Here is a 14,462-nt window from a genome sequence, read left to right as displayed (position 1 = left end):
CAAAGGGTTTTTAAGAAGAACTGCAATTTCATGCAACATTACTTTATGCACTGAAAAACAAAATTGTCCCTCTTTTACCAAAACCACTGCAAGGCACAGCACTCACCTCTTTTTTCCCCAGTATAAGGCACCAGATCTTCCTCATCTTTCATTTCTTTGGCCTGCTTCTCTAGGTGTTCTAGAAGGGCGTCTCTCTGGAAAGGCCCTGTTGGAGTTTTGCTGGTCTGATTCTTTTGTCTCAAACCAGCAGGTAATAACTGATTCTGTGAAGAAAAATACTAATTATATTGCAAATACTAGATTATTCTATAAGAGTTGGTTTTGAGAACAGTTTGCCTAGGTATTTAGTATTTTTATTTTTTTTCAGCACATCGTTTACCATTGTTGACCTCCAGCTCTGGAATCATGAGATTGGTTCTTTAATACCTAACTCATAGCTCCTAAATGTCCTTAATTTGGAGAGAATGTCCCTCTTTTGCAGCCAAATCCCTCTGTTCCTCTTTCCCTTTCAATTGTCCCTCTTTTTGGTCTGAATTGTGCCACTTTATGAAAAAAATAAATCATTATTTCAGCTACAAAAGTGTTATACTATACATCCAACCTTGAGTAATTGGTAGCTCCAACTAAGTGCTGTCGTATGAGAATAATTCACATTTTCCCCTGCAGCCAGATGCATCAGCCTGGCCATTTTCATCATCTGAGACAGAGCGGCGGAGGAGCACTGTCAAGGTAAGTTGGGGGGGGGGGGGGGTCGAAGGGCCCCTTCACTCAGACACTGTCATTTGGAATGTCTGCACAGCCAATGTCCATAACTGGTTAAAGTCTAACTTCAGCCAACAATGTTTTTTTCAAAAAAGTAAAATTTTTGTCAGGTTTTCATCTTTGTTCATTTACCCGTAGAGATTTTCCTTAACTTCCTGTCCCTGTAACGCCTGGTACAAGAAATGACTAGAAGCAGAAGGCGCAATCAGCAATAAAAGCATTGTCAGATATTTTAACTGTTCCCCAAGCTACTAAAAACAAAAATCAAATGCAGCAACATATCTATGGAATGGTAAACTGCAACATACAACATTTTTGTTTTTGGCTTAGATATGCTTTAGTAAAGACTAGAATTTGTTAATGTCATCAACCGAAATTAAGTAGTATAATGAAAAATAGAAAAAGTGGTACCCACATCAGGATCTAATTCTTCTAGTTCTCCTTCGAGAGCTCTCAGTTCCTCCTCAGTAAGTTTGTTTAAGATTTCATTCTCATCCACATCCCGGTATTTTTCTAAACCTTTGAGGTGTAACATTTTCTAGTCTTTTGGATACTTTTAGCTTTCAGCCTGGAAGAAGAAGAAAAAAGATCCAAGCTTAACTTCTTTGTATGCAGTAAGCATGTTTGCCTAAGCAATGAGTTGGAATGGAATAGAAATCACCTTTGTCACCCACCATAATACTTTGTTTAGCTTGTTTCCCTAGATCAGGGGTCTCCAAAACTTTTCAAAGGGCCAGTTACTGTCCTTCACACTTTAAAGGGGCCAGATTGTGGCCAGTCGGTGTAGAAAATGTCCTAGCACAGTGAAAATAAACATGGCCTCTGGCTTGGTGTTCAATAGGATGAGAAATAATGTCCTATCATTGTTATTAGTGGGAGGAATAGTACCCCATTATTGGTATCAGTGGAAGAAATAGTGCCCCATTGTTGGTGTCAGTGGAGGAAATAATGCCCCATTGTTAGTGTCAGTGGGAGGAAATAGTGCCCCATCATTGATAGTAGTGGGAGGAATAATGCCCCATCACTGGTGTCAGTGGCAGGAATTATGCCCCACTGTTGGTGTTACTGGGAGGAATAGTGCCTCATAGCATTGGGAGGAAAAGTGCCCCAAGGGCCGGATAAGGGCAGGCAAAGGGCTGCATGTGGCCCTCGGGCTGCAGTTTGGAGACTGCAGTTCTAGATGTTCTCGAAGGGTATCTCACTGGAAAGGCCCTGCTGGAGTTTTGCTGGTTTGATTCTTCTGTCTTAAACCATTAGGTAATAACTGATTCTATTATTGGAGGTTTGCTCTTGCTCAATTTGTGCACCTGTCAGATCTGGCTGGATGCATTTATCACCATATACATTACAGCAAAATTATGTGAACTAGGCCTTGAATCAAAATAAAATTTCAGTAATTACTTTAAACCAGCAAGTGCACCTATCTGATAACAAGAAAACAGTTCATTGTGCTTCTGCACCATGTTAATACATGCGCAATAGTTTCCACTAATACAATCATCATTTCTGCTGTTCAATACTTTCCCAGAGGCACAAGGATATTGATTCATAACTAGTAGGAACAAGGAAATCATAAAGAGAGGACCCAAGATGTAGTTGTGTGGCTTTGTGAAGGAGAGCATTCTCTGCATCCCCCTAGATGTACTTGCTTCTAGCTCATCCCTGGAGAAGGTTGGGAGCTGTAAGGATGCAAATCTACAGGACTGCTGGGAATGCTTTCTCTGATATGACTCCATGTACTGCAAAGGCATTCTTTAGTCCTCGCCTTTAACCCTTTGACGTTCTGCTCCACCGTTTGGTGGAGCACATTTTGAGTCACGCTAACTCATTGAAAAATGTGGACTTTAAAGGGTTAAAATATGATCAGAACTGCTGAAAAACCCAAGAGCTCTATCACAGGAAAGCAAAATCAAAGATAATTTCAACCATTTTGCTTACAAATCTGGGTGATGCGTTTGTAGGTAAGGTATTTTAAAAATACAATTATCCTTTAGAAAATTGGTGGGAGTTTGAAGCCACAAATCTGTTATTACTGCTAATTATGCTTGATAAAACAATGAAAACTCAGACCAAGATTACTTTATTATGAAAACTGTAATCCATTAAATGTATTTCCCATATTAACATATTCAGATAATTTCACTCAATTTCACAGAATTTAAAATGGGTGTATTCCAGGCCACATTTACATGGACATATAAAAGTGCAGGCAAAGTCTGGCGTAAAAATTACAGCGTTTTGCATTCAGGAAATACATCCTGTATGCAGGTACAGTTAAACACCAATGCAGAAAATGCCACTGGGTTAACGCCAATACAGTCATCAAAATGAATGTCTGAATAACCAAGTGGGTTGATTTACTAAAGGCATATACACTGTACACTTTGCAAAGTGCTGTTGCAGTCTGCAAGAGCAGTTTCTCCAGAGCTTAGTAAATGAGCATAAACTCTGCTGACTTCCATCATCCAATCATGTGTAAGCAAAAATGCTGCTTTTTTAATCTTCCTTGCATGTGATTGGGATGTTTTGCAAAATGAAGCCTTACCTCATTTACTAAGCTCTGGAGCAAATGCACTTGCAAAGTCTATTTGACTGTTCCCTCACTGTACTACCCTGCACATTTACCCCACCTCTGTACCCCCTGCTCATCTGTCCCACCACTGTAACTCCCTGCACATCTGCCCTACCACTGTATCACACTGATCTTTTGTCCCACCACTGTAACCCCCCTGCTCATCTGCCCCAACAATGTACTCCCTTTCTCATATGCCCCACTGCTCCCTGAACATCTGCTCCACCGCTGTACCACCATGCTCTTCCGTCTCACCGCTGAACCACCTTCTCACCTTTCCTAACACTGAACCCATCTGCTCATCTGCCCCACCACTGTAACCACCTTTTTCATCTGCCCCACCACTGTTCCCCCTGCTCTTTTATCCCACCTCTGTTCCCCCTGCTCCTCTGCCCCACACTGTAACCCTCCTGCTAATCTGGCCCACCAATGTACCTCCTTTCTCCTTTTCTCCCCCATTGTACCCCCCTGCTCATCTTTACCACCTCTGAACCCCCCTGCTCTTCTGCCCCTCCTCTGTACCCCCCTTCTTTTCTGCCCCACTACTGTAACACCCTGCTTTCTCTAATACACCTCCCTTTAACATCTGCCCCAACACTGAACCCCCCACCCCGCTTATTCTTTTCCACAATTGTAACCGCCCTGCTAATCTGTCCCACCACTGTAACCCCCTATTCATCTTCCCTATCACTGTACTGTACTCTTCTGTCTCACCACTGACCCCCCTTCTCATCTCTCCCACCATTTTACCTCCCGTACACCTGTCTCACCTCTGTACCCCCCTGCTCTTCTGCCCCACCACTGTAACCCCCTGCTTATCTGTCCTACTAATACACCTCCCTTTCACATCTGTCCGAACACCGAACCCCCCCCACTTGTTCTTTTCCACCACTGTAACCGCCCTGCTCATCTGTCCCACCACTGTAACCCCCTAATAATCTTACCTATCACTGTACTGTACTCTTCTGTCTCACCGCTGAACCCCCTTCTCATCTCTCCCATCACTGAACCTCTGCACTTCTGCCCAACCACTATACCACTGAACATCTGCCCCACTGCTGTACCCCCGTTCTTCTGTCCAACCGCTGAACCCCCTTCTCATCGCTACCCTCACTGTAACCCCCTTTCTTATCTGCCCCACCAGTTTACCTCCTGCACATCTGTCTCACCTCTGTACCCCCCTGCTCTTCTGCTCCACCTCTGTACCCCCCTGCTCTTCGGCACCACCACTGTAACCCCCTGCTTATCTGTCCTACTAATACACCTCCCTTTCACATCTGCCCCAACACTGAACCCCCCCCCCCGCTTATTATTTTCCACCACTGTAACTGCCCTGCTCATCTGTGCCACCACTGTAACCCCCTAATCATCTTCCCTATCACTGTACAGGTGCTTGTATGGGATGTATGTGATATCATATACAAGCATATGGAATGGATGCGCAATGATGAGCTCAGGTCAGGGGCATTTTCTGAAAGCAGTGGGCCTGTGTGCAAGATCAGTCCCCCGTAGCTGAGAAAAAGTGCGGAACCAAGCGCCGCAGCAAAATTGGGTGTGATTTTCAGTGTGATGAATACTGGCTGTGGCTTAAAGGGACACAGAGTGCAGGGTTCAGTAGTAAGTGATGCAGAGTTCAGATGTTGGGAGTAGGTGATGTAGAGGTTGGTTGTAGTAGATGATGCAGAGCTATGGGCAACACGTAATGAAATCCCATAAAGAAGGGTAGATTGAAATAAAAGGTGGAGAGGTATAAAAATTTAATAGTAGAGTGAGATTATATTGAATTAAAACACTAAACAGGAAACAAAAATAGTAATTCTAAATTATACACTTTTTTTTTAAAAATTATTGTATTTGGTTGTTTGACATGCGTAATAAGGCACTGTAAAGCCCCCTTTTTAATTATACTTTAAATAATGTTTGGCGCAAATTGAGTTTTGGTTATGGGTGGTAAGAGGGTGGGCTTTTTCCCCTTTTTTTTTTCCTCTTTCTTTCTCTCTTTTCAAGAGGACATGATCAAGGACCCAGTGTGTTTTCTTGGGGTGGGTTTAGTGTAGTGTATGTTAATGAAAATATTTATATAGATGTTGTATGTTGGAATTTGTCTTAATAAACAAAATATGATTATAAAAAAAAAAGATGATGCAGAGCTGAGGGGTCAGTAGTAAGTGAGGCATACACACAAACACATATACAATATATATATATATATATATATATATATATATATATATATATATATATATACATACATACATACATACAGTTGTGCTTATAAGTTTACAAACCTTGGCAGAATTTATGATTTGAGAGTAAAGGTATTCTCGCGCCTACCAATGTGTCCTAAAACTAGTGAGGTTGCAGCAAAACACCGGCAGGGGTATAAACCCTCCCCAGATTAAGTGATAGTAGTTAAGAAATGGTGTTGCGCTCCGGCTACATAAATCTAATTAAATTAACATGTACTCAAGTGATACCAAACCAGAAATAAACTAAAGTGTGAGACTGTATGTTTAAATAAGCTCAGACAATGTGCATAAATATTAAAGTGCAATACACCAGGTCACATTGTGCGTTTGACAAAAAACTTGATATAAGAAATCCTCTATAGATGACGGTGAGATAGTGTTAAGTATATATCCAAATATATAGATAATAAAAAAAAATAAATAAAAAAAAAACACAATGAGTGTCGTTGTAAAAGTGCAAAACAAATCAAAGAATGCACAAAATACTAATAGTCCATGTATAGTGTGTCACGTGTCTGAACAGAATACTAATAGTCCATAAGCAGTGAAATGTGTGTTTCAGCAAAAATTCCAAAAACAAGAATGCGGTGAACTATAGTTATATAAAGAGCATATCCATTTAGTGATAAAATGCGTCCATTTGGTGATCAACAAAGCAGTATCCTGCGTGCTCCAAAAGCAGGGGGTGGATTCCACCAGTGCTCCTATGCGTATAATATCCTCACACTAGGTGCAGTAATTACCTTACCTTACTGCTGTAAGGTAAACAGCATTTCCAAAGTAACGCTTGTTGTCCACTGTAGGTTCAGTAAGTGATGTGGTCCTGGACTCTCATTCACCATGGGCACGTTGTAACATGCAGAGAAAGCAAGGGGAACACTACAATAGTGAAGTACGTATTCACAATTTATTGGGTATAAAACGAAGGTAAAGTACTCACATTTAAAACAATAGTAAAAGCACAACTAAACGAACGCGTGTCACGTTCGCGCTTCCGGACGTCACTTCCGGTGTCCTTACTGGCCAATTGTGTTCCTACGCGTATCGTCAAATGACTTCATCAGGGAATAACAACTGGGGTAAGGACGAACGTATAAATAGTGTCAGTGATTAGCAGCCATTTTTGTGAAGTCCATTGTGGCCCCATCTACGGCCATTTTCTCGTGGGCTAATATATATAGAGTGATGGTCTACGGATCACTGTCACGTCCGTAGACCATCACTCTATATATATTAGCCCACGAGAAAATGGCCGTAGATGGGGCCACAATGGACTTCACAAAAATGGCTGCTAATCACTGACACTATTTATACGTTCGTCCTTACCCCAGTTGTTATTCCCTGATGAAGTCATTTGACGATACGCGTAGGAACACAATTGGCCAGTAAGGACACCGGAAGTGACGTCCGGAAGCGCGAACGTGACACGCGTTCGTTTAGTTGTGCTTTTACTATTGTTTTAAATGTGAGTACTTTACCTTCGTTTTATACCCAATAAATTGTGAATACGTACTTCACTATTGTAGTGTTCCCCTTGCTTTCTCTGCATGTTACAACGTGCCCATGGTGAATGAGAGTCCAGGACCACATCACCTACTGAACCTACAGTGGACAACAAGCGTTACTTTGGAAATGCTGTTTACCTTACAGCAGTAAGGTAAGGTAATTACTGCACCTAGTGTGAGGATATTATACGCATAGGAGCACTGGTGGAATCCACCCCCTGCTTTTGGAGCACGCAGGATACTGCTTTGTTGATCACCAAATGGACGCATTTTATCACTAAATGGATATGCTCTTTATATAACTATAGTTCACCGCATTCTTGTTTTTGGAATTTTTGCTGAAACACACATTTCACTGCTTATGGACTATTAGTATTCTGTTCAGACACGTGACACACTATACATGGACTATTAGTATTTTGTGCATTCTTTGATTTGTTTTGCACTTTTACAACGACACTCATTGTGTTTTTTTTTTTTTTTTTTTTTTTTTTATTATCTATATATTTGGATATATACTTAACACTATCTCACCGTCATCTATAGAGGATTTCTTATATCAAGTTTTTTGTCAAACGCACAATGTGACCTGGTGTATTGCACTTTAATATTTATGCACATTGTCTGAGCTTATTTAAACATACAGTCTCACACTTTAGTTTATTTCTGGTTTGGTATCACTTGAGTACATGTTAATTTAATTAGATTTATGTAGCCGGAGCGCAACACCATTTCTTAACTACTAGAATTTATGATTTATTGGCCATTTTTCAGAGAATATGAATGATAACACTAAAACATTTCTTTCAGTCATGGTTAGTGTTTGGCTGAAGCCATTTATTATCAATCAACTGTGGTTACTCTTTTTAAATCATAATGACAACAGAAACTACCCAAATGACCCTGATCAAAAGTTTACATACCCCAGTTCTTAATAACGTGTATTACCCCCCTTTAACAGCAATGACAGCTTGAAGTATTTTGTGGTATTTGTGGATGAGGCTCTTCTCAAAAAAATCTCTTCGCAAAAAAGCCTCCAGTTCCTGTAAATTCTTGGTCTTGAATGAACTGCACGTCTGATACCCTGGGGATTTTGGCCTGATAACAACCACACAAGTTGACACAAAGGGGTTTGAATGGCTATTAAATGTCACCATCCTTACCATGCAGAGCCCCCCCCCTGGTCCAAAGCACCCACCCTCCCATGCTGAGGGCATGTGGACTGGTATGGTCCAGGATGGGCGCTCGCTCATCCCCCCCTTTCCTGACCTGCCGGGCTGCGTGCTCAGATAAGGGTCTGGCCAAGATTTTGGGGGATCTCATTCATTTTTTTATGGGCATGGGGGTTCCCCTTAAAATCCATACCAGACGGAAGGGTCTGGTATGGTCTTGGTAGAGGGGGAACCTATGTAGTTTTTTTTTTTTTGGCATGGGGTTTCCTCCTCAAGAGCCATACCAGACCCATAGGACCTGCTGTAGATTGGGGGGGGGGGGGGACCTGGCACCATTTCTCTTTTAATTTTGGTGTGGATTCCCCTTCGAGATCCGTTATGATGATAATCTGACTTTTTATCCCGACTTCAATGATATTAAATGGGCTGAAGTAAGACCAAAGTTGGACCAAAGTAGTGCAGGAACTTTTTTCAAAGTTGGACTGATTTGTGTCGGACCAGTTAAGACGGCTCTCATAGGGAATCATTAATTTATACACGTCATGCGACATGTGCTCCCAAAGTCGGAGCAGATGTCGTACCAGTGTGAACCCTGCCTTGATGTCAAAGCTTAATTGAACAAGCTGAAGTTAGAAGCTGATTGGCTATCATGCACAGCGGCACCAGATTTAGCACTCTATCATTTTAGTAAATCAACCCCACAGATGGATCACACTACTTTCAATAAATAGAATAAATAGAAAAGCATGATGTATGCCTGGAGTAATGGAATATGCAGATTTCATGAGTGTGAACTTTTATGTAGCGTATGTTGGTGCTGAGCCTCAGGGTTCTTGACTGTTTTCCATCTCTTTGAAGGGCATAAATTATGGTGCCCTCTTTACAAGGCTGCACCTTTTCAGCTAATAAAAGAATCACTAAGATGTAAGCCACAAATCTCCTTGACTATGTTTACATTCTTGTCTGGGATAATATAGCATTCAGCATAAGTGCTACAGAATTCCGCCTTTCACTAAGCTCATTGGACAGGCTGACATGTTATTGTACCCACATAGAGAGTTGTTTTTCAGGTCAAGACCAGGGTCATATGTCAGCCTGTGACAGCATGTAAAAAGGTCACACAGAAACAGTTTTATCTGACAATAGGAAAGTAACATTGCCATGCTCCCCGCAGTCAGGGCTCCCTCGCCCAATGGGATCAAGGGGCCTTCATTTTGGATCAGCTGCCTAATCCCCAATTAGGTATTCACTAAGATGTCCATAGACATAGGATGATCATTACCTAATCTAGAAGGTCATGGCTAGACTGGAAGACAAAATTTTGCCTATAAGAATTTCCATTGCAATGTTTTTACTAAAGATTTGAACAACAAAAGACAAATATCCTTGAAAACCCTTCTCTTCAAAGAAGCCTATCCTGCTTCTAACACTATTTTACTTCTTCCATCAGCTCATTCCCCCACAGCTACCCTGTTTCCCCTAAAATAAGACCCAGTGTGATTGTCGGTGATAGCTGCAAAAAAAAAGCCCTACCCCCCAAATAAGCCCTAGTTAAAGTCCTTGTAGGTCTTCTTTTCAGGGTAGGGCTTATTTTTGAGGAAACAGAGTAGGGCTTATTTGGGTGGTAGGGCTTATATTGCAGCCAACACCAACAATCACGCTAGGTCTTATTTTAGGGGAAACAGGGTATTACCTTTTGTATCAATTGACCCTTCCTTTTTAGATTATAAGCTCCAGCGAGCAGAGCCCTCTGACTCCTCTTGTACCAAATTGTAATGTAGCTGTAATGTCTGCCCTCATGTTGTAAAGCGATGCGTAAACTGTTGGCGCTATATAAAACCTGAATAATAATAATAATAACGCGAAAAAAAAAACCTGGGAGGGCTAATGAAGGTAAAATCACGCAACACAGACAAGACAAAACAAAAATAGGCATATAATGAAAGCACTCATAGGGAGTACAAAAAAACAAGCATAGAACAAAATATACCATTACAGCAGTGATTCTCAACCAGGGTTCCGTGGAACCCTAGGGTTCCTCCAAAGGTTGCTAGGGGTTCCTTCAGCATTGGCCAATTTCTGCTTCTCAGATAAGTTCCCATTCACACCATTGATCTTTTTAGCTATCTGTAAGGAGGTAATTCTTCACAAGGACCACAAGTGTAAGGACCATTCTTCCCACTGACCATCACACTAATGTATCATGAGTTGTAGATTTCTAATTTTTAGCAGGGGTTCCCCGAGACCTGAGATCTATTTCAAGGGTTCCTCTGTGTTGAAAAGGTTGAGAAAGGCTGCATTACAGGTTAAACAAAACAGTTGAGTAGAAGATCAATGAGCAGGTCCAGTATTCCCGATCAAGGAATAAAGCAAAGTAGGTTGGAGTTAAGTACTGTCTTTATTTTGTACTGAGTCATAGTAAACATACTGTAACTATTCTGATGTCACTGAGGAGAGACCAGCATACCAGCAAGAAAAGAAGAAGGACCTGAAAACAAGCAAAAAAAGAAAGAGAAGAACTACAGCCCGTCGCAGCCCCAAACCCAACCACCACAGTTAAAGTTGTTAAGACAGGTATTGTATATAGTTTCTCCAGGGGCTCCAGATCCTCTCAAACCTTCAAGAGGTATTGCATAAAATGCCAATCTTTTTTTCCTTGCCTATAACATAGCTCCCAACTGTCCCAGATTTCGAGGGACTGTCCCAGGTTTGGAACAAAGCCCATCTGTCCCTTCTCATTTTGGTCTGATCTATATAGTTGTATATAAATTGCACTTTTTAGCTTTTAAAAAGTGTTTGCCTTTGATAAACTTTTCATCCAATTTCTAAATTGCTGCATTTGTAAATGTAAAAAGCCAATATAAAGGAATAGTAGTAGTAGAAAAAACTTTTGGGTTTAACTCATTTTTTTTGCGTATAATTCTTCTTTAAGGGGGCGTGGCCGGGGGTGTGTCCTATGCATACATATTTTTGCCAATAGGTGTTCCTCATTCCCATCTCAAAAAGTTGGGAGGCATGCCTTTTGGAATTTCATGACCTCTGCAGGACAATTTCTGAGGAAACTATTGACATTGACAAAGCTGTATTTTCCCGATTGCTATTGGTCCTGCAAGGAAATGTTGGCACAAGTGTTGTCTGTTGGCTTGGTTCACACTGGAGCGCTGTGCGATATCGCATGTGATTCGCACCACACTGCAGTGCAAATCACATGCAATGTCTATACGATGCAATTTCAGCCATACAGATAGTATGGCTGAGTTTGCATCACATTCGGACCAAACTCGCACAGGACCCTTTTTATGGTCCGCACCAGAATTGGACCTGATGTGATCCCAGAATGCGATCCGATTCCTGTCTGAACTGACATTTCACACGGCGATATGTGAACCGATCTGGGGGTGACGTTATCTTCATATTGACACTCTCAGCAGTTCGTATAAGACAGTATGAACTGCCTTGCGAGTCAGGTGTGATGTGGGAACCCTCAGTGGATTCACAGGGTTCCCGCAGCGCACCAGTGTGAACCAAGCCTTATTATACAATTTTCTTCTTCAATTTCCTTTAAATTTATCTTTAACTATGTAGTGCAAGGGCCTGCCTAATTGCATACAAATTGAAAATGTTTAGGCTTGACCTCATATTATATGGTTTTGGTAAATCTAAAGGAAAATTGTACCAGAAAATTGTATAATGTATGACCAGCCTAAACAGACATGCTCAGTTGTTACCAGAGTGATTGTTTATGCCAGTTATTGTTTTAACCTACTGGGCACTTTTACTGCCTTCCTGCCCAGGCCAATTTTCAGCTTTCAAATTTTGAATTAAAATTGCACGGTCATGCAACATTGTACCCAAACAACATTTTTATCATTTTTTTAAGACATAGAGAGTTTTTTTGGTGGTATTTTATCACCACTTTGTTTTATATTTTTTTGCTATCAATTAAAAAAATCTAATAAAAATGTGTTTGTTCTGGTTATAAAATTTTCTAAATAATATTTCTCCTTCACTGTTGTGCGCTGATGAGGCTGAACTGATGGGCACTAATAGGCTGCCCTGATAACACTGACAGGCAGCACTGAAGAGCACTGACAGGTATTACTGATGGGCACTGATTGGCAGCACATGTGGGCACTGTTGAGGCTACACTGATCATCAGGACACTGATGATCGGTGCCTTGATTATCAAAGTAGATGTCCCCATGTGGATTTGCTGGTTATCGGCTCTCCTATCCTCACAAGTTGTCAGTGTGAGGAGAGGAATGCCAATAACCGCCGAATCCTGTTTACACTGTGATCAGCTGTGATTAGACACAAGTAATTTTTTTCTCTTATTTGTATGAATTGTAGCTTAAGTTTCCTGTTCTTAGCTGACATGAGTGGAATCCAGTGTGTTCTCCTGCTGCTCGTGCTGCTGTAGCCCATCTGCTTCAAGGTTCGACGTGTGGTGCATTCAGAGATAGTATTCTGCATACCTTGTAATGTGTGGTTATTTTAGTAATGCCACGTACACACAGTTGGATTTTCTGACGGAAAATGTTCGATGGGAGCATTTTCTCAGAAATTCTGACCGTGTGTAGGCTCCATCGGACATTTTCCATCGGAATTTCCGACACACAAAATTTGAGATCTTGATCTCAAATTGTCCGACAATAAAACCTGTTGTTGGAAATTCCAATCATGTGTACAACAATTCCGAAGCACAAAGTTCTACGTATGCTCGGAATCGAGCAGAAGAGCTGCACTGGCTACTGAACTTCAATTTTCTCGGCTCGTCGTACATCACCATGTTCTTGACGTTTGGAATTTCCGACAACATTGTGTGACTGTGTGGATGCAAGACAAATTTGAGCCAACATCCGTGGGAAAAAATCCCATGGATTTGTTGTTGGAATGTCCGATCGCATGTACACTGCATTTCTGTTGTCTTTCTATCATTTCAAACCAGTCTGCCCATTCTCCTCTGACATCAACAAGGCATTTTTGTCCACAAAACTGCCGCTCACTGGACATTTTCTCTTTTTCGGACCATTCTCTTTAAACCCTAGTGATGGTTGTGTGTGAAAATCCCAGTAGATCGTCAGTTTTTGAAATACTCAGACCAGCCCGCCAGACACCAACAACCATGCCACGTTCAAAGTCACTTAAATCCGCTTTCTTATCCATTCTGATGCTCGGTTTGAACTTCAACAAGTCGTCTTCACCACGTCTAGATGCCTAAATGCATTGAGTTTCTGTCATGTGATTGGCTGGTTAGCATTTTGGGTTACCAAGATATTGAACTGTGTACCTAATAAAGTGTCCGGTGAGCAATAATGGGCAGATCTGCTTTCATGTGCATTTCCTTTATGTAAAAAAGTCAAATCTCCCTGCATGTACTGCCTGTCTTCTGTGGTTACTGTTATCAGGGCTATTTTGCACCATGCAATCCTGGCATTTACAGTCAGATTACAGTGATTATAAGAACATCATGTGTCATCGGGTAACAAATGACGGCCACTGATAATGATGAAAATGCAGCTGACCAGAATAACCTTTTTACAAACAAGGACAGTGCATACGGGAAAAGGAGGATTATAACTGACACAAGGCAAACATGCTAAGAAGAAGGTGTTTTAAGGCTGGACACGCATTTTAAAGTGACACTATATCCTTTTTTTCTCCAAACATGACCCCATACACATTCACTACCTAATGGTCCTCTAACCTATTTTTCATGAAATTGTTTCTTACTGAATTGTTGTGCTTCCTTGTAATCCTCTATGCCCTTGTACACACGGTCGGAAATTCTGACGGAAACGGTCCGGTCGGATTATATTGTTGGAAAATCTGATCATGTGTGGGTTCTATCTGACTTTTTCCGTCGGTTATTCCGATGGAAAAAATTTGAGAGCAGGATCTCAAATTTTCCAATAACTCCAATAATTGGAATTCCAATAAATTCCAATAATTTTCCAAAATCCGATCAGACTTTTTCCGATTTTTTTAGTTTTTAGAGAATTTCCGATCAGACAAAGTGCCACGCATGCTCAGATCAAAGTACGAGAGTAAAGCTATTGGCTACTAGGCTGAACGTAGTCCCGTCGTAATGAATGAACGTCATCACGTTCTGAACGATCAGATTTTCCGTCAACTTTGTCTGACCGTGTGTATGCAACACCAGTTTCGGATAAAATCCGTCAGAAAAAATCAGACGGATTTT

General features: G+C 41.2%; 1 protein-coding gene across 2 annotated transcripts in view; it reads right to left on the bottom strand.

The window, feature by feature from the left end:
- TMOD1 (tropomodulin 1) overlaps nucleotides 1-14,462 on the bottom strand; it is a 118,051-nt gene that overhangs the window by 87,594 nt on the left and 15,995 nt on the right. For both annotated transcript variants that reach the window (XM_077475289.1, XM_077475290.1), the window contains exons 2-3: nucleotides 1,178-1,330; nucleotides 107-263 (exon numbers count right to left, since the gene is read on the bottom strand). In XM_077475289.1, the coding sequence (XP_077331415.1) occupies nucleotides 107-263; nucleotides 1,178-1,297 (277 nt within the window). In that variant the 5' untranslated portion in view covers nucleotides 1,298-1,330. The remainder of the gene's footprint in view (nucleotides 1-106; nucleotides 264-1,177; nucleotides 1,331-14,462) is intronic.

The sequence above is a fragment of the Lithobates pipiens genome, unplaced genomic scaffold (genome assembly GCF_037356315.1).
Source record: "Lithobates pipiens isolate NorthernLeopardFrog02 unplaced genomic scaffold, aLitPip1_a1.2 Scaffold_13, whole genome shotgun sequence".
NCBI lineage: Eukaryota > Metazoa > Chordata > Amphibia > Anura > Ranidae > Lithobates > Lithobates pipiens.
The sequence above is the reverse complement of the archived record's forward strand: the minus strand, read 5'-3'. Positions and strand labels throughout refer to the sequence as shown.